The sequence below is a fragment of the Erpetoichthys calabaricus genome, chromosome 4, assembly GCF_900747795.2.
Source record: "Erpetoichthys calabaricus chromosome 4, fErpCal1.3, whole genome shotgun sequence".
Taxonomy (NCBI): Eukaryota; Metazoa; Chordata; class Cladistia; order Polypteriformes; family Polypteridae; genus Erpetoichthys; species Erpetoichthys calabaricus.
The window spans coordinates 235446013-235466922 of NC_041397.2; the positions used below are offsets into that span (position 1 = coordinate 235446013).

The window sequence follows — 20910 nt, forward strand, 5'->3', positions numbered from 1 at the left end:
AAAGACCCCAGGACAACGGCTAAAGAACTGCAGGCCTCACTTGCCTCAATTAAGGTCAGTGTTCACGACTCCACCATAAGAAAGAGACTGGGCAAAAACGGCCTGCATGGCAGATGTCCAAGACGCAAACCACTGTTAAGCAAAAAGAACATTAGGGCTCGTCTCAATTTTGCTAAGAAACATCTCAATGATTGCCAAGACTTTTGGGAAAATACCTTGTGGACTGATGAGACAAAAGTTGAACTTTTTGGAAGGCAAATGTCCCGTTACATCTGGCGTAAAAGGAACACAGCATTTCAGAAAAAGAACATCATACCAACAGTAAAATATGGTGGTGGTAGTGTGATGGTCTGGGGTTGTTTTGCTGCTTCAGGACCTGGAAGGCTTGCTGTGATAGATGGAACCATGAATTCTACTGTCTACCAAAAAATCCTGAAGGAGAATGTCCGGCCATCTGTTCGTCAACTCAAGCTGAAGCGATCTTGGGTGCTGCAACAGGACAATGACCCAAAACACACCAGCAAATCCACCTCTGAATGGCTGAAGAAAAACAAAATGAAGACTTTGGAGTGGCCTAGTCAAAGTCCTGACCTGAATCCAATTGAGATGCTATGGCATGACCTTAAAAAGGCGGTTCATGCTAGAAAACCCTCAAATAAAGCTGAATTACAACAATTTTGCAAAGATGAGTGGGCCAAAATTCCTCCAGAGCGCTGTAAAAGACTCATTGCAAGTTATCGCAAACGCTTGATTGCAGTTATTGCTGCTAAGGGTGGCCCAACCAGTTATTAGGTTCAGGGGGCAATTACTTTTTCACACAGGGCCATGTAGGTTTGGATTTTTTTTTCTCCCTAAATAATCAAAACCACCATTTACAAACTGCATTTTGTGTTTACTTGTGTTATATTTGACTAATGGTTAAATGTGTTTGATGATCAGAAACATTTTGTGTGACAAACATGCAAAAGAATAAGAAATCAGGAAGGGGGCAAATAGTTTTTCACACCACTGTATAATGTGTTTAACAAGTTAATTTGAGTGTAAGCAAGTGTAATGATGTAGGTGTAGGTGTGTGCTATTGCCTGATGTTTGTTCAGGGGTTCTTGTCTTTTGTTTAAAGTGGCCAATAAGGTAGAGAGTCAGCTTCCTAGCCAGCAGTTCTGTGATTAAATTATGTGAATGTTACCTTCCTTTAATCAACATGGAAAATACAATAGCATATTAAATACAGAGGAGTCAGAGTCGGGGAGTCGGAGTCAGAAGTACCAGAAACTAAGGAGTCGGAGTCGAAGGATTTATCTATCGACTCCACAGCCCTGGATTTCAGTATGTGGTAATTTTTCAAAAATGATGTAAGATACTGATAAATTCCTACAGTCAAATGTTTATTTCAAAATATTGCTACCAAAGTTCATTATAAATTATAAAATGTACTTATTTTTTCCACATGGTTTCTGAATGTTTGCTTTACTTTTGGAAAAAATAACAACATATTGAAATCTGTTTTATTTGCCACCTGAAGTTATACATCTGTTTGTATAGAAGTTAGTGATGAAAACACAATTGTGATTCAGACTCTGATTATTAAAATAACAGAACTGAAGGTGGATGTGCTTTTTTCTTACTTTAAATTAACATCCATCCATCTAACCCTTCCTTGCCTATAAGACAGGTTGGAAAAAATCTGCAGTGCTACAATCTATATAACTGAGTACTCGTTTGTATTCTTAGGCAGGTATCATCACACTTGAAATGACACAAATGATTTTCTCTGATGATCCAGAGCAACAGTTACGTGGCACTCAGAAATTCAGAAAACTACTTTCTAAAGGTAAGAATATACTTTGTTTTCTGTCTGTTTTGGTTGCATGGTAGGTATCATTAACATCAGTTTTCTTTTTTCTGTATACACTGCTTTAAACAAATGATATGTTCTTTTAATGGAATGGTAACTGTGGTGTGATAAACTTACAGAAAGAATGATGGTTGGCATTAAGTATTATAAAAGTTCTGGGACATTTTATAAATTAATGTATTTGTTCCAGTGTTAATAATAAATCATTTTCGAAAATATTTCAAAATATTCTGTCTATAACGTATTAGAGGTGAAGACATTTCTTAAGTTACAGCTTGCTTTCTACAAAGTATTGTCTTCAGAAGCACATTATATTAATAAATCTAGTGTTTGTATTTTAAGAAAGCAGTGTGAAAATGTACAGTTGTAATTGCACTCTGTAGTAATGACAACATTTTTACAACTGTGTAATAGCATATACATCTCACTATATCTGTATTTACTGTGTTTGCAGCATTTTTAATATAATTGTATTTTTATAGAGCCTAATCCTCCTATCGATGAGGTTATTTCTGCTCCGGGTGTTGTTGACAGATTTGTAGAGTTCCTTAGAAGGAGAGAGAACTGCACCCTTCAGGTACTTTTGCATTTCTACCACTGTTTTCTCAAAGTAACTCAATGAACTTGTTAAAGAAAATTATTAAAGCATTGTCAAAACTGTATCTTTTGTTTGAATTAGATAAAATATAATAATGTAATGTGGGAGGACTAGATTTAGTATTTTCCTTCAACTTTAGAAGATACTGTAGTTTTGTCAAGAAGAACAGCGTTGTTCCACATGGGTTAAAATTACAGTCAATATGATTTAACAATGTTATCTTCCTGAAAGGTGAAATGGGTCATGCATTTTCAATCTTAAATTAACACTTTCCAAGACTCCAAATACAGTGTTTCCCCGAAAATAAGATGGTCTTATATTAATTTTTGCTCCAAAAGATGCACTAGGGCTTATTTTCAAGAGATGTCTTATATTTATTCATATACAACAATATATATTTATCCAAATACAGTCATGTCATATCATCATAACTCTCCACATTCAAACCTTGAATTCCAGCCTGATTTTCTTGCTACTCCAGCCGCTTTTAGGATCCTCCAGGATCGATGTGTGTGCTTCGATGTTTGATAAATGGTTCGATGTGGTGAAGCAAAATGCCAACATACAAATGCATTTGTGGTGCTTTTATATTCAAGCGTCGCATATTCCCAATCATAATGACACGATACATTTTAAAAGTCTCACATGCCATCTTCTGTGCAGTCTTTTTTTTACCTTCACAATAGCATCAGAATGTACAGTGGCGTATTTGAGCCACAGAGAAAAAAAGTTAAGGACATGGTGAAATTGTCTGTTTTGTGATTAAAGTGGAAAGTTCCGCTTTAACCTCGAAATGTCCACTTTAACCTCGTAGTTTTTATTTTATCATTAAAGCAGACCGTCATAAATGTCCTCTTAAAACCAACCCAGTTGTTAAACACTATGTGTTTCTGGGGCTTCCTCCTAAGCTGACAGCAGCAATCGCCACACAGAACACATTATATTTCTGATATTCCAACACTCTGTACATTTAGAATCCTTAGATTTATACTTGATACCACTTTCATGACGAAATGCATTAAATTTATATATGTTACATTTTACAGATAAATCGTTAACCTTGTTTAAATAATGAATACTGTTAATAGTTAGACATGTGGGGACGACATGGTGGCAGAGCGGTAGCGCTGCTGTCTCGCAGGGAGTCACGTTCTTATGGAGTTTGCATGTTTCCCTGGTGGGTTTCCACAGTGTGCTCCATTTTCCATCCAAAGACATGAAGGTTTGGGGATTTGGTGACGCTAAAATGACATTAGTATGTGTGAGTGCTTGTATTCACCTTGCGATGAGCTGATGCCCCATCAAGGGATTGTTTCTGTCTCGCGCCCACTGCTGCTGGAATGGACATATCCCTGGATTGATGGATGTAATCATTAAACATCCTTTTCAGAAATATTGTGGCAAGGTGTCCTCAGAATTTAATTGATGTTTCGGGCATGCGTGTTATATTGCGTGAAGTATCAACCCAGCCTTAGGCGCCTTGCTTTTCAGCTGACGATCTTGACTAGGGCTTATTTTTGGGGTAGGGCTTATATTACAGAGCAGCCTGAAAATCATACTAGGGCTAATTTTCGGAGTAGGTCTTATATTTTGGGGAAACACGGTAATAATGGTGCTGAGCTTCTTAAATTTTAATGTAAAGTCAGAGAGACTTGCATTTCGTTTGCTTTCAACCTGATTTTGTAATAGGTAGCAATTTTTTTAAAAGTTAGTGTGAGAGGATACATATTAATTTGTAAATGAAGGTATTTAACAAATGTATTTTTTTCCCTCTATGCAGGTCTCTATATGATATATTCTTTTTGTCTATTTCCAGTTTGAAGCTGCTTGGGTCCTCACTAATATCGCCTCTGGTAACTCTCACCAGACAAAAGTTGTCATTCAGACAGGGGCTGTACCAATATTCATTGAGCTGCTGTCCTCAGAGTTTGAGGATGTACAGGAGCAGGTAAGAGGCACCTTCTGAGGTGATAATTTTGGCTTATTGCAGAGACATATAGGCTGAAGGTGAAGTTTTATAAACCTGAAATAATTTGCATGATTTGTTGTTTGCTGCTTTGTTTAATCCAACATGACATAAAATACCTGAAACTGAAGTGCTATTACTAAATACCTTAACTAGTTTAAAATATTTTTTGTCAGTGTTAAACATGGGTGTTACATATGTCCAGTCATTTTTGAAGAGAATAAATCCATTTTTTTGTGTCTGAGAGGTGGGGTCTGTCCTGGTAGCAACGTGAGAGAGATGGGAGCCAGACCACAGGTCACTTGCATGCATACTGACAAAATCCCCATATTACGTACCAATTACATTGTGTTTATAGGAGGTAATAGTAGACATTAATTATATGTGCATTTAGAGTCATGTCATTGTAAAACCTATCATGGTGAATTAGGAAATTCAAATAAAAAAGTATATGTGTAATGATAGCTAGGTTTGTTGAGGAACAGTCAGCTTTTATTGCTGGTTCGGACTAGATGTACAAGGTATGTGTAGAATAGAATGAATTGTGTGGAGGAATGAGACATTATTCGATAAATTAATTGAACTACACTTACCATGAATTTTAGAAACATAAATGAGAGGCAGACTACACTTTGTCATTTCAAAGATGCTGGCTATACATTTGCTGCCCATTTAATCCATTACAGCCACATTTTCTGATGTGGTAAGCACTTTCATTTGTACATGGGTTTGCATTGTGAGTCTTCTCTGCTTGTAAGCAATTTGAATAGTGAGAAAAGCACTATATACATATAAAGAATTTATTATTATTATTATTAGGTGCTGTTCCCACTTCCAAGCCTCATTAAAGAGGTGCACACCCACAATATCCAGTGCTTTTATCATTTTGTGTTGGATTTCCTCTATTCATTCAGCCTTGCCACTACAGATTTTTTTTTTATCACAAGGATCCTGAAACCCAGAGGTGTTCTTTAGTGTGTGCCTAGTGACTGGGTGACCCACAGCCTAGTAACTGGGTGACCCACAGAGTTAAGTTGGGCTGAGCCCAGAAAGGCTATTTGTAGCTGCTATATGATCTCCCTACAGACAAGGCAAAATAATGAGAGTCAGGTGCACTACCATTCAGCTGGTACAGGCACAGACATACAACTTCTTTTTTTCAAGAAGATCTCTTGCTCTCTCCTATTTTGAAGTTTCTGTGCAGGAAAGGGCTGCCAGACAGGTGTTGTATTAACCACAATCTCCCACCTCAATGTTATACAATTGGTGCTTGTTCCAGTGGACACGAGGGTTGCCACAATTAGATTTTAGGTTGCAGAGAGGACTCTCTGACTGTTGTTTGCATGTATTCCTGAGAAGGCATTCAGAATATTAGGATTGTTTTTAGAGACATTGGATTTGGTGCTTGAATCTACTGACCTTTAATGATAAACAGGGAACTGCAAGAGATACCTAGAGAGATATGGTTGGGAGGAATAGCCTGCCTGATGTGAATTGGTGCAGAGACTTATTAACTGGGTTTCTGAGTATGAATTGCCAATAATGAACATGTTCAAACACAAGGTTCCAGAATATTTTTGACGAAAGGTCTATGACCGATCTCATTTGAAACTGGGTATTCTGGACACTTGCGTGAAAAGAGTTTCTGAGATGTTAAATCATCACCACTTGGTGTCAAACTGGCTCAGACAGATGGAATACCTGCTGGACAGACATGGAAGGCCCAAATGAGTAGGGAGAGTGTGCTAGGAACAATTAGCTATTGTCTCTATTTAGAACAAGTTTTCCTTTAACGTCCAGAAGAGCGTCTCCTAAATCATTTGAGAAATTGGGGATATAGAGTCCAAGTGGAACCTATTCAAGGCCTTAATAGTGGAAGAAGAGGATGGAGCTGTTGCCAATAGGTTGTCAGTACCCATCATGGCAGCAATCCCAGGAACTGTTGGTCGACGCCAACAGTAAGGAAATCTGTTAAACTGAAGTAAGTGGCCTTCCTTGCAGTGTTAGCAGGATGATCTCCCTGATGGTGCTCTAAGCGCTCAAATAATTCTCAAATGAAATGACAATTGCAGTATTCATACAATGAGCTACAGTAAATCATTGCATCCTTTGGGCTGAATTTGCTACAGAGGGAGAAAGGCAATGAGGAGAAGAGTACAGCTGGACTTCTATGGAAGTGGCGGAATCTCACAATTTTTTCTATTTCTATAAACAATTTGAATATGCAGTAGTGAATCACAGCTGAGTAAATCTAATTTTATAAAAGATCAGACAACATTCAGTAGTGAGAAAAGTTCCATATAAATGTAAAGAATTATTATTGTTATACATCAAGTCTCAAACGGTGAAAAGCTCATTACCATTAGATAGCTGAGATTCAGAGTATTCTAATGATGTATAGTTGTCTATGATTGGTTATTTATACTACATATTACAGCTGTGAACAAAAAGCAAAAAAAAAAAAAAAATGGGTGTACAACAGCTCATCTTTACACCGTGTTACACACAAGCCTTCATGAAAGTGCATGGGGATTGTTTGGTTGACGTGTGATAAGACTTGAAGTTCATCCTAGGGAAATATAGTTGAGGAAGTCCTAGAAAAGTTACAAAATGTTAATTTGTAGGGAATATGACGACCTTGAGTCACATTCTGATCATAGTTTTGACTGTATTGAGAATGACACATTTGCTGAAGGATTCAATGTTCCATTTGATTTGTAAGTACTGCTTATATCATACATTTGAAGTTATACAGTTCAGGCATCAAGGGTTCAATTACCATACCTGAACGCTGTCTGCTTCATATTCTCCCTGTGTTAGTTTTCTGAGCAGTGCTCTTTCAATTTCAACTTACAGTACAGGCAACATTTCTCCACATAATGAGTACTGTTAACACTGTGTCCATGCTGCTTGAAGTTTCACGTGAAAACAACGTACCTCCCACCCACAGGAGAATGTCATTAAGTCATGAGCACATGAGAGGAGAGAAAAAAAATTCAACTCATGTCTTGTTCATGATATAAACCGCCCCCACCAACCCAGAGTGCTGTGGTATTTTTTTATCCTGTTTCTAAATGTGCTGGCTTCACCTCCCCCCTACTTTCCCCACCTTTCTTCAGTTGAATACTAATGTAACACCATAGAAATAGAGCCAGCAGTAATGCGGCTCTACTTCAAGAATTGTTTCTAAGTATGCCAGTTTTGTTCCTGCATGCCAAACATGTGCTGTTTAGTTTGATTGGACACTCTATTGGCCCCAGTGTGAATGGTTTAGGTCATTTACTCACATCCTTTATGGTCTTGAGACCTGCTTTACCTAGTAAAGCTCACTGGTGACCCACATACAGGAACAAGTGTGATTATAAACCAGGAATACAGTTGTATGAATTCTTTGGATTTTTGTTTATCATTGACTGAGCTTTCAAAGAAGCAACTTCCTTTTAATGTATGACATGCCTTATGGCAGGGCTATTCAATTACAAATTCAGTTGGGCCAGATTGTCAAACCAAGAAGGTTAGCTGGGCCAGTCATTTTAGTGGCAAAGCAGCTCGTAATGACAAATTTTAAAACCAACACAAACAAATGTATTGAAAAACATAAGGTTTATTCGTTGTTTCTCTTTTAACTTTGGTCAGTTTGCAGAGCAAAAGGTGCATACAAAAAGAGCTGAATTAACAGAATCTGAGGTAGCCCCTATTTTTTCCACTTACAAAAGAAAAAAAACTGACCTAGGCTACATATCTGACCTATCTGATCACAAAGTGCATAAAACAAAATAGTGCACAGTAGTAGGCTATTAGAAATAACATTGTTTCCTTTTGAAACAAAATAAACAACTTGCACACATTTGACCCAGGAACATCTCAAAGTGCATAAAATAAAAAGTGCACAGTATTCACAACTATAACAACACTGAGGGAACATATTTTAAATCACCATGTGTGATTAGGCATGCCTCTGTTACGCATCCCACATTACATTGATGTATTGTAGGCTACAGTTACCCTGCTGACTTAGTGGGAGAAGTGACATTTTTTGTTTTGAACGAGAGCAGTGACTTTAGGCTCGTAAGTTGTCAATGCAATTCGAAGGCATTGTGAAAAACTTGACTCACATGTATATGTTGATCCAAACATACTGAGCATGACGATCGCTACTTTCTTAATGTTAGGGAACTGATGTGCGTTGACATCAGTCCAAAACATTGCAGGCCCGTTAGTGGAAAGCTCCTGTGCCATGGTTACAGATGACTGCATGTGAACAAGTTCGAGTGTGAATTTCCCCTCGTCAATAGAAGGGACCAGTTTCTTAGCATCTCCCGGATAAGTCCCCTTCTATTGCAACAGTGAACGGGTCTCTGACAAAAACGGCCAACTCTGTGGGCAGATCAAGTCCACCCAATCGACCAGCAAAGTTATTTTTCAACATCGCAATGAAATCTGTCATCACATCTGTGATTTGTGCGGAGGATGAAATGCATTTGCGGAGTGTCGGAAAATGCAGCACTCGGCCTGTACTCAAATCATTTGCGAAAAGGTCCAGTTTAACTTGGAATGCGCGCATCTGTTCCACAAGGTCGATGACAGTTTTGTCTCTGCCTTGTAGTCCCAAATTGAGATCGTTCAGGTGTTTGAATATGTCGCTCAGAAAGCAGGCATCGGCCATGAAGTTGTCATCCAGTATGCGACTTAAGTGCGTTTCTGCCTTTTTTTGCTTGCTGCCGCGGAGGAAAGTTATGATCTCTTCTCTGAGACCGCAGAAACGCTCCAGTGCTTTGCCTTTGGACAGCCACCTCACATCATTATGCAAAAGAAGGTCGTGGTGCTCAGCAGACATTTCTGACAGCAGCATGCGGTATAAGCGTTGTTGGAGGCTTGATGTGGGGCGAATAAAATTAATTATAGCCATAACGCTGTCCATTGTCGTTTTGAGCGCCCCGCTTAGTTTTGCGCACAACACCGCCTGATGCACAATGCAGTGTAAGGAGATCAACTGAGGTGCAACAGCGGACCAACGTGCTGCCAAACCATTCACTTTCCCTGTCATGGACGGAGCCCCATCTGTCACAAGCATGCACACACGCTTCATATCCAGACCACTGTCTTTAAAAAAGGCGGAAATTTTCCCAAAGACTATATCGCCAGTTGTGTGTCCTTCTAACGGCAGTAGGCCGAGCAGCTCCTCTTGGAAGCATTTGCCATCAAAAAAACGGACATATATGCACAACTGAGCAGTATCAGTTTTGTCTGTGGACTCATCTACTGCTATAGACATAGTATCAGCTTTCATCAGCTCTCCTAACAGCGTTTCATACACATCTGCAGCAAGAATTTCAACCCTACGAATGTTTGAAGTATCTGACAGGGGTACGTTTTTTATAGCAGATACCACGCTCATTTTAATTTTATCGTCATTTATCACCTCATCCACGACAGCCAGCATACAGTCCTTCACGGTTTCAGAGTCTGTGAATGGCCTTTTCTTTTTTGCCAGTATCCAGGAAACACGAAGGGATGCTGCAGTAGCTCTCTCTTGGGCTGTGAATGACCGCACCATGGTAGTACTGCTCCGGTTGTAAGATGCAATCAAACTCTGCACTTTTGCAGCCCTCTCTTGAGATCCCTCTGGAAAATTGGTGCGAAAAGTGTGGTGTTTCTCAACATGATGCCTCCGCACATTGTAATCTTTAAATACTCCAACGCACTCATTACAAATTAAACACATCGGTTTGGCGTTTGGATGTGGCAGTAAAATAAACAAGTATTTGTCAGTCCAGGCAGGGTTAAACTTACGGTTTTCATTGGCAATTTTACGTTTCAGTGTTGAGAAAGACATATTGATAGTAATCTAAGCTACTACCGGCACGCTCTGCATTGTTTGCGCGTTGCAGGCTACGTAATTTATGTAGGAATGCGCGTTTTTGGCGGGACCATAGACATAATAAATACTTTATATTTATATTAATATACTATATATATTTATATTAATATAATATATATCCATCCATCCATTTTCCAACCCGCTGAATCCGAACACAGGGTCACGGGGGTCTGCTGGAGCCAATCCCAGCCAACACAGGGCACAAGGCAGGAACCAATCCCGGGCAGGGTGCCAACCCACCGCAATATAATATATATATATATATATATATATATATATATATATATATATATATTTATATTAAATAACAATTTATGAATAATATATATTAATTTATTATCTATGGGCGGAACCACGGGCTGGGCCACTCGGAGGTTGATTCTGGGCCGCATGTGGCCCGCGGGCCGCCAATTGAATAGCCCTGCCTTATGGAAACAGTAGTATTTCAGCAGTGACATTAAGTTTATTGGATTAACAGAAAATATGCAATGCATCATAACAAAACTAGACAGGTGCATAAATTTGGGCACCCCAACAGAGATATGACATCAATATTTAGTTGAGCCTCCTTTTGCAAATGTAACAGCCTCTAGACGCCTCCTATAGCCTTTGATGAGTGTCTGGATTCTGGATGGAGGTATTTTTGACCATTCTTCTATACAAAATCTCTGCAGTTCAGTTAAATTTGATGGTTGCTTAGCATGGACAGCCTGCTTCAAATCATCCCATAGATTTTCGATGATATTCAAGTCAGGGGACTGTGACGGCCATTCTAGAATATTGTACTTCTCCATCTGCATGAATGCCTTTGTAAATTTCGAACTGTGTTTTTGGTCATTGTCTTGCTGGAATATCCAACCCCTGCGTAACTTCAACTTTGTGACTGATGCTTGAACATTACCCTGAAGAATTTTTTGATATTGGGCTGAATTCATCTGACCCTCGACTTTAACAAGGGCCCCAGTCCCTGAACTAGCCACACAGCCCCACAGCATGATGGAACCTCCACCGAATTTGACAGTAGGTAGCAGGCGTTTTTCTTAGAATGCAGTGTTCTTCTTCCGCCATGCAAAGCGCTTTTTGCTATGACCAAATAACTCAATTTTTGTCTCATCAGTCCAAAGCACTTTGTTCCAAAATGAATCTGGCTTGTCTAAATGAGCATTTGCATACAACAAGTGATTCTGTTTGTGGCGTGAGTCCAGAAAGGGCTTCTTTCTCATCACCCTGCCATACAGATGTTCTTTGCGCAAATTGTGCTGAATTGTAGAACGATGTACAGATACACCATCTGCAGCAAGATGTTCTTGCAGGTCTTTGGAGGTGATCTGTGGGTTGTCTGTAACCTCATAATCCTGCACATATGCCGCTCCTGTATTTTTCTTGACTTGCCAGACCTGGGTTTAACAGCAACTGTGCAAGTGGCCTTCCATTTCCTGATTACATTCCTTACAGTTGAAACTGACAGTATAAACCTCTGAGATAGCTTTTTGTAGCCTTCTCCTAAACCATGATACTGAACAATCTTTGTTTTCAGATCTTTTGAGAGATGCTTTGAGGTAGTGATGGGCCGCTCGATACTGAGGTTTCGACACTGTGTCGAGCTTTCGAAGCACTGGAGCTCGAAGCGCCGCTTCGAGGCTTGTTTCAAATGTGCCCGTCACATGATTTTGAGGCACGCTAGCATAATGACGTCATTGATATCTGCACAGTCAGCAGTCGATTTGGTCATTCACTAGTCTGCTAAAGTGCTTTGGCTCAAAGCGTAAAAGCAGTTGTCCGTGCTACAGCGATAAGGTGCGCTAACCTGAGTTCAGATCCTAATTGGGGCTCGCATATGTTGAAATAAGGATTTTGTATAAAACAGTTAAGTAGTACTTGTCTGTAAGTTAACAAATACTGTATATTTTGGAGACATTATGAACGATTTACATGGGGCACCTTTTTCCTTGGTGTGGAATCGTGTCCACCTAGAATGTGTAACAAATTAAGGAGCATATTTTGCGTAAGGTAGCACGTATTATAACAATCCAGAATCTATTCTACCCCATGTCGATCATATCAGAGAGGCTAAGAAACGCTTCACTAAAGCCGACGTGGTCATTACACCAGTATATGCGTAAGACACTCCTCATTAAACGTTTTTACTATTCAGTGATTCCCACATCTGTAGCTGATTTGTATTATTGATTTCCAAAAAGCAATGTGAGTAAAAGCGTGTGCTGCATAACAAATCACAACTGTCTTTAAAACAGAATCAGCCCCATCAACAGTGTCTTCTGCAATTTTAGGAAAGCCTCAGGATTTCTGCGTTAATGAGACAAAAAAGTGTAAAGAAACTTTGTGAATTCATCCAGAGGTGAACATAAAGATCACTCAAGTACTGACAAGAAGGAGCAGCTGGATAAGCACATCTGGAGCCAAACTTTCAAAAAAGCACCTGACTTTGTCAGCAACATCCTTTCCTTCTGAATGCATCTTATCAAAGGCTGCGCTGGGGGGTAAATAAGTAATCTTCTGAACTGCAGCACAACAGAGTAAATCATTGATGTAAATAGAATTATTGAAAGACTAAGCTTTTGTCGTTTCTGTATTCTTAAACCATCTTCCAGTTACACAATCCCCCGCAGTCACTGTCACATTTAACGTTCCCTGCTCCTTAACCTGTCTTGTTACCCAGAGCATCAACACTCAGTTTCATTCAGGGCTTTACCATCCTACCTTTCATAGACATAAAATAAGACACACATTTCCTCTGCATACGTGTCCAATAATAATAGTAAACTTGCAAAAACGAGAAAAAGCACAAGGTGGGAATATTCATTACAAGAGCCTCAGCATCAGGGTGAGAACGTACCTTGTCACCCATTACGTGAGCTCGTCTGCCACCCTTCAGTTGCACTGGCACACATTACACTCTGGGGCAAATGCAATGGAGAATACCGACAATGTACACCTTCAGAAGTGTTAATAAATCGACTTTATAAGTAGAACATTTCAGATAAACTATCCATCCATCCATTGTCCGACCTGCTGAATCCGAACACAGGGTCACGGGGGTCTGCTGGAGCCAATCCCAGCCAACACAGGGCACAAGGCAGGAACCAATCCCGGGCAGGGTGCCAACCCACCGCAGGATACACAAACACACCCACACACCAAGCACACACTAGGGCCAATTTAGAATCGCCAATCCACCTAACCAGCATGTCTTTGGACTGTGGGAGGAAACCGGAGCGCTCGGAGGAAACCCACACAGACACGGGGAGAACATGCAAACTCCACGCAGGGATGACCCGGGAAGCGAATCCAGGTCCCCAGGTCTCCCAACTGCGAGGCAGCAGCGCTACCCACTGCGCCACCGTGCCGCCCAGATAAACTACGAATTTTGTTAATCATAAACAATGCAACATAACTATTATGTGTTGTTACTTTTTATTTATTCTCACCAAACGTTACATACAGTGCATCCGGAAAGTATTCACAGTGCATCACTTTTTCCACATTTTGTTATGTTACAGCCTTATTCCAAAATGGATTAAATTCATTTTTTTCCTCAGAATTCTACACACAACACCCCATAATGACAACGTAAAAAAAGTTTACTTGAGGTTTTTGCAAATTTATTAAAAATAAAAAAACTGAGAAATCACATGTAAATAAGTATTCACAGCCTTTGCTCAATACTTTGTCGATGCACCTTTGGCAGCAATTACAGCCTCAAGTCTTTTTGAATATGATGCCACAAGCTTGGCACACCTATCCTGGGTCAGTTTTGCCCATTCCTCTTTGCAGCACCTCTCAAGCTCCATCAGGTTGGATGGGAAGTGTTGGTGCACAGCCATTTTAAGATCTCTCCAGAGATGTTCAATCGGCTTCAAGTCTGGGCTCTGGCTGGGCCACTCAAGGACATTCACAGAGTTGTCCCGAAGCCACTCCTTTGATATCTTGGCTGTGTGCTTAGGGTCGTTGTCCTGCTGAAAGATGAACCGTCGCCCCAGTCTGAGGTCAAGAGCGCTCTGGAGCAGGTTTTCATCCAGGATGTCTCGGTACATTGCTGCAGTCATCTTTCCCTTTATCCTGACTAGTCTCCCAGTACCTGCCGCTGAAAAACATCCCCACAGCATGATGCTTCCACCACCATGCTTCACTGTAGGGATGGTATTGGCCTGGTGATGAGCGGTGCCTGGTTCCCTCCAAACGTGAAGCCTGGCATTCACACCAAAGAGTTCAATCTTTGTCTCATCAAACCAGAGAATTTTCTTTCTCATGGTCTGAGAGTCCTTCAGGTGCCTTTTGGCAAACTCCAGGCGGGCTGCCATGTGCCTTTTACTAAGGAGTGGCTTCCGTCTGGCCACTCTACCATACAGGCCTGATTGGTGGATTGCTGCAGATATGGTTGTCCTTCTGGAAGGTTCTCCTCTCTCCACAGAGGACCTCTGGAGCTCTGACAGAGTGACCATCGGGTTCTTGGTCACCTCCCTGACTTAGGCCCTTCTCCCCCGATCGCTCAGTTTAGATGGCCGGCCAGCTCTAGGAAGAGTCCTGGTGGTTTCGAACTTCTTCCACTTACGGATGATGGAGGCCACTGTGCTCATTGGGACCTTCAAAGCAGGAGAAATTTTTCTGTAACCTTCCCCAGATTTTTGCCTCGAGACAATCCTGTCTCGGATGTCTGCAGACAATTCCTTTGACTTCATGCTTGGTTTGTGCTCTGACATGAACTGTCAACTGTGGGACCTTATATAGACATATCATGTCCAATCAACCGAATTTACCACAGGTGGACTCCAATTAAGCTGCAGAAATATCTCAAGGATGATCAGGGGAAACAGGATGCACCTGAGCTCAATTTTGAGCTTCAAGGCAAAGGCTGTGAATACTTATGTACATGTGCTTTCTCAATTTTTTTATTTTTAACTAGCTGTACCAGGCCACGCGTTGCTGTGGCTTAGTCTGGTTAAATGGAAAAGAAAGAAAAGAGAAAGCACACGTTTCTAATATGTTTAATTTCACAATGCTTGTGGGTATAGAATATTTTTTGTTGTTCCATTGTCTGTGCAGATATAGAGATTGTCTGGTTTGCCGACTCTAGAACACGCAACATATAATTGTCCATGTGAGAAGCAATCCGTGCTTAGATCTAAACCGCACAGTTGTATAGGATTGGCCCTGAGCTTTGTTGATGGTGATTGCAAACCAAATCGAATTGCAATCTCTTAAATTGAAATGGCATATCCGTTGGAATCATAGGAATGCGAGGAATGAGGACATCTTCAGCTTTGAAAGGTCCTGTCAAGATTGTTGCTTCTACGACGTTGCTCATTAATTTTTTTACTGCAAGCCATGTGCCGTTGCAAAGCTTTGGCTGGTTGATATTTCGCAACATGATAATTGGCACGCCGATTTTTAATTGCAGTACGTGCGGTGGCATCCCTGGCAGATCGAGTGAATTCAAAAATTCTGTTAGATAATTAACCGCTTCATCTGCTTCCACAACAGTGTCGATGGACTTGTATGTGACTGCCTCACTTTGAATGTTAGACTGAATAATATTGTTAAGTTTATAGACATCTTTGTTCTTGGCCGCAAGAATTGCTCGTTCACTCAGCCAATCGTGATTCTTATAATTGGTTTGAATATTGGGAAATACATTTTCAACCAATTCTTCTTTTGACGTCACTAAATTGCAGAAGTTATGAGGCATTGAAATTCGTCCTGAGGTCAGATCAACTGGCACCTTTCCATTCCCAATTTCCAGCAATTGATGTGAGAATATCTCAGCTGATCGATCGTTTTGCAGCTGGACACGCATATTTGTAGTTAATTTTAACGTCTTTACGTGTCAGGCAAGCATTTATTTCGTCCGCTGGTGTCGATCGAGGAATTACAGGTAATGTTTGCCTGAAATCTCCTGCAAGCAATATTAATGCGCTCCCAAATGGTCTGATGTTTCCACGCAAATCTTGCAATGATCAATCAAGAGCCTCGAGCGATTTTTTTTGTGCGCCATTGTACATTCATCCCAAACAATAAGTTTGCATTTCTGCAATACTTTTCCTATGCCGGATGCTTTGGAAATGTTGCACATGGGAGTTTCAATGAATTGCATGTTCAATGGTAATTTCAAAGCTGAATGAGCAGTTCTTCCACCTGGTAGCAATGTCGCAGCTATTCTGGACGATGCAAGAGCTAAGACTATGTCATTTTGGGATCGAATTGCTGCCAGAATCAATCTGATTAGGAACGTTTTACCAGTTCCTCCTGGCGCATCTAAGAAGAAGATTTCTCCAACCCCGTTATTGACAGTTTGCATTATTTGATCGTAAATGTCTTTTTGCTCAAGCGTTAGCTTAGGAATAATTGATTGCACATATGACAAAAGATCACCCGTGTTGTAATTTTGTTCACGACGCAATTCTACATCGAACGAAACAGCAGCAGATCAATTCGGTGATGGCATTCCCAGTTGATTGAGAACTTTGTTCGCGATATCTAAGCACAAATCTTCAATCATTATCAACGCTTTGTTGTAGATTTCTGCTGTGAAATCCATATTCATATTTGAATTTTCCTTGCGTATTAGACGGAAAATATCTTCAGCCATGTGCGATTTATATTTCTCCCATAACTGTGTTGGTGATGAAGGAGAGCAGGCGGTCAGTATGATTGCAAACAATGCATGAATTTGATTTGGATGTGACGTGTTGCACGCGTCATTAATGCATACATCCCAGTGTCGGTCATTCTGTAATAAATTCAGAGCTTGACATGCACTGCGGAAAGTGGCATGTGTAACGCAGTTGACAATTCTCAATTGCTGTAAAGACGTTGGACTGGGCACATTTACCAACAGCATGTGAAGAAAGAAGCATTCATCTTGATTGGGATGCACGGTGTACAGTCTGCCTATCGTAGTTTCTTTGAATATGCCAGGTTGTCTGTCAACTCGCTGTCCTCGTTTGCGTCGTTCAAATGATTTTCTACTTGCATTCCATGTGTAATACGTAGGCACTTCCGAATACAGCAGTGTTTTCGCAAACGCGTCATTCTGACATATCGTGAAGAAAGCAGTTAACGTTGTAGCCGGTGGATTCCGGGCTATTTGTTGCAAATTTGCAGCTGTGAAATAAACTCGTTGTCCATTTTCTAGATGTATTGCTAAGTGAACAACAGCTGGACTTCGTTCATGTATGGGAAATGAAAGAATTCGCCATTCAGCTTCATTGCTGCTTATGTATCTTCCAGCCTGATACTATGCGATTTCATCGATATGTATGACTGCATTCCTATCACTTCTTTTAATATTTAGTATAGCATGTGTTGCTTTTACATCCAACAGATGGTGCTGTTTTTCAAAAAAAGCATGTTTTTACCAGTCACAGGTGTGACATCTATATAATATAGGTATATAAAAACACGCGCGGATTCGAATGCAACGTTGTGTCAAAATTTCAAAGCAATCGGTGAAGAACTTTCGGAGATTTAAGATTTTGAACAAACGAACATTTACATTTTTATTTATATAGATAAATTTGCAAAAATCTCAAACTTTTTTCATGTTGTCATTATGGGGTGTTATGTGTAGAATTCTGAGGAAAAAAATGAATTTAATCCATTTTGGAATAAGGCTGTAACATAACAAAATGTTGAAAACGTGATGCGCTGTGAATACTTTCCAGATGCACTGTATCTACATGGGAAATGAACATGGGTAATATGTTTATAATCATTCTCACTAAAATACACTGTCAAAATATATTAATGAGCAAACTGAGACACATTGGCCTTTAGGAAATATCAAAAAGCATGTGCGCTGTCATTTAGGACAGAATGCATTGTTAACATGACGCACTCTCTACTGACGCGATGTCACGAAAAAAAAGAAACGGCACAGTCCATGCAAACTCATATCCTCCTTGATTTTTGACCTAATGATTAATTGTCAATATCAAATCAATAGTCATTTTAAGAAGATGACAAGTCTGCTATAGTCAGTTCAATTAATACTTCTTTTTAAAAATTTGCTTATACAGAATATAAAACAGAATTTCAATGATACGGGACTCGCGAGTAGTAACAAATAATATGTGACACTGACAAATTATAATTTCTAATGTGACACTGAGAAATTATAATTTCTAATAACGGGAACAAGTGAAAACTACGACTTCCTAAAACGGACACTGTAAATGTAGGCATTTCAATAAATAATTTAGGAGACTTGTGTGTGCATTTCAATATCAATTTAAGAACTACGTAGGCTATCTGTTGTACTATAAACGGTAGCTCAAGCAGCACTTAACAGTAAATAGTCTAACAGGACAATGACTGACTGAAACGAAGATGCTGCGCTGCTACAATAAAGGTTCACACTGTCATTCTGCATGTTTAGAAGGCGCTGATCGGCTAAAACTGTTTATAGCGAATTGTCCCAAGTTGGAAGTGCTGTATAGCAATCAGAAACGAAAAGACACATTTAGGCATGCTGCACAGTAGTTTGTTTTTCTACAGTACAAATTCAGTACGACACCAGGGTCTCCAAACACACAAATATGATATGAAGCTTATTACATTTTACAGTGAAACTCTTTACATACACAATATAATTAGGGACGTGTGCCCCCTGCCCGACTACGGCGGCCCAACCTTCCCTCAATAGCTCGATTCGCTCGCTATCCGTCCAAGCTGAAAATATTGTTAAATGGAGGAATTGAAAAAAAAACCTTTCTTAATAGGAGGATCAACGATGCGAACCCCTGGTGTTTTTACTGAGAGACAGTTGTAATACCATTGAGCCACCTAATCGGGATAATTAACGAGCTCCGCACAACTGAACTACTACTACTGTTCTTACTGTGGCAGATGTAGAAATATGTTGTTTGACATATACACGTTAAATTGGTTTAATTGACACAAGAGTATCATTGTTGTATTCTCCTAATGAAGATGAAAAAATTATATTTATTAGTGTATAATATATGATGTATGGTTTTGAACAAAATTAAGCGTTCCATAAAAAGGTTGCACGATTTACCTAATCTTTTTTTATATATATATGTGTGTGTGTATATATATATATATATATATATATATATATATATGTATATGTATATGTGTATATGTATATGTGTATATGTGTATATGTATATGTATATATGTATATATGTATATGTATATATGTATATGTATATATATATATATGTATATATGTATGTATATATATATATATATGTATATATATATATATATATGTATATATATATATATATATATATATATATATATATATATATATATATATATATAATATAAGTTGATATATGACAATATATCTTTGACACTATGTATCAGACAAAGGAAATCACAGCAATCCACAAGAACAATAATTCATTCTCAACAACTACCTGAATTGTAGTTTAACTATATCAATTGAAGTATGTAATGTCAATACGAATTACAAAATATAACTAGAGAGTTAAGTGTCAGATAGACTCTCAAAATATAGAGGTCAATGCCTTTGAGTGTGCTGAGGCTTCACAAAGATTTAGTAACCAGTGACCATGTCTGCTCAAGACTTCGAAGCCCTGTCATGATCCAATCTCAGTACTACGCATGTCTGAGGCTTCAGAGCCCTGTCATGATCTCAGTACTACGCAGGTCTGAGGCTTCGGAGCCCCGTCATGATCTCAGTACTACGCAGGTCTGAGGCTTCGAAGCCCCGTTCGACACCCGTCATGATGCAATATCAGTACTATGCATGTCTGAGGCTTCAGAGCCCCGTCATGATCTCAGTACTACGCATGTCTGAGGCTTCGAAGCCCCGTCATGACGCAATCTCAGTACTATGCATATCTGCTCGAGGCTTCAAAGCTTCTGTTAACCCAGTGCGCATGTTCGAGGCTTCGAATCTGCTCGAGGCTTCGAAGCCTCAGTTAACCCAGTGCGCATGTCCGAGGCTTCAAAGCCTCTGTTAACCCAGTGCGCATGTTCAAGCTTCGAAGCCCCGTCATGATGCAATCTCAGTACTACGCATGTCTGCTCGAGGCTTCAAAGCCCTGTCATGATGCAATCTCAGTACGCATGTCTGCTCAGTGCTTCTAACCAAGCTTGACGATTCCGGTGTGCATGTCTGCTTAGTGCTTCGAATCATTATTCATGGAGCTCCTGTTTGAAGTACATATGGCAGTTCAAAAACTCGACAGAATTCCCATTGAAATGAATGTTTGTGGATGATCCATACATGTTAAATGATTGTGCCCGATAATACTTTGTGGCAAAAAGTAAAATTATACATCATACAAATGCCGACTTGTAGAATACATAATGCTGCAAAGAAGAGCTTTAGTAATACGGGTGACAACACATCTCTCACTATAATACTCTCATAAATATCCATTCTTCGCCTCATTCAACGTTTTCATGCAACACTGGACGTATGTCATATAGTATACATCTATATATAATTGTTTTCGTCTTCATTACATACATAAAAAACATACATTATATACATCCACCCTGCTGAAAACAGTAGTGGTGCAGCGGTAGCGTTGCCGCTCCATAATAAGGCTTGGTGGGTTCGGGTTCCACGTCCACCCATTGTGAATTGT

General features: G+C 39.7%; 1 protein-coding gene across 1 annotated transcript in view; it reads left to right on the forward strand.

Annotated features, from left to right (window-relative positions):
• kpna1 (karyopherin alpha 1 (importin alpha 5)) overlaps positions 1-20910 on the forward strand; it is a 67501-nt gene that overhangs the window by 20699 nt on the left and 25892 nt on the right. Inside the window, exons 4-6 of the mRNA XM_028800446.2 lie at positions 1732-1831; positions 2338-2432; positions 4270-4401. Coding sequence (XP_028656279.1) covers positions 1732-1831; positions 2338-2432; positions 4270-4401 — 327 coding nt within the window. The remainder of the gene's footprint in view (positions 1-1731; positions 1832-2337; positions 2433-4269; positions 4402-20910) is intronic.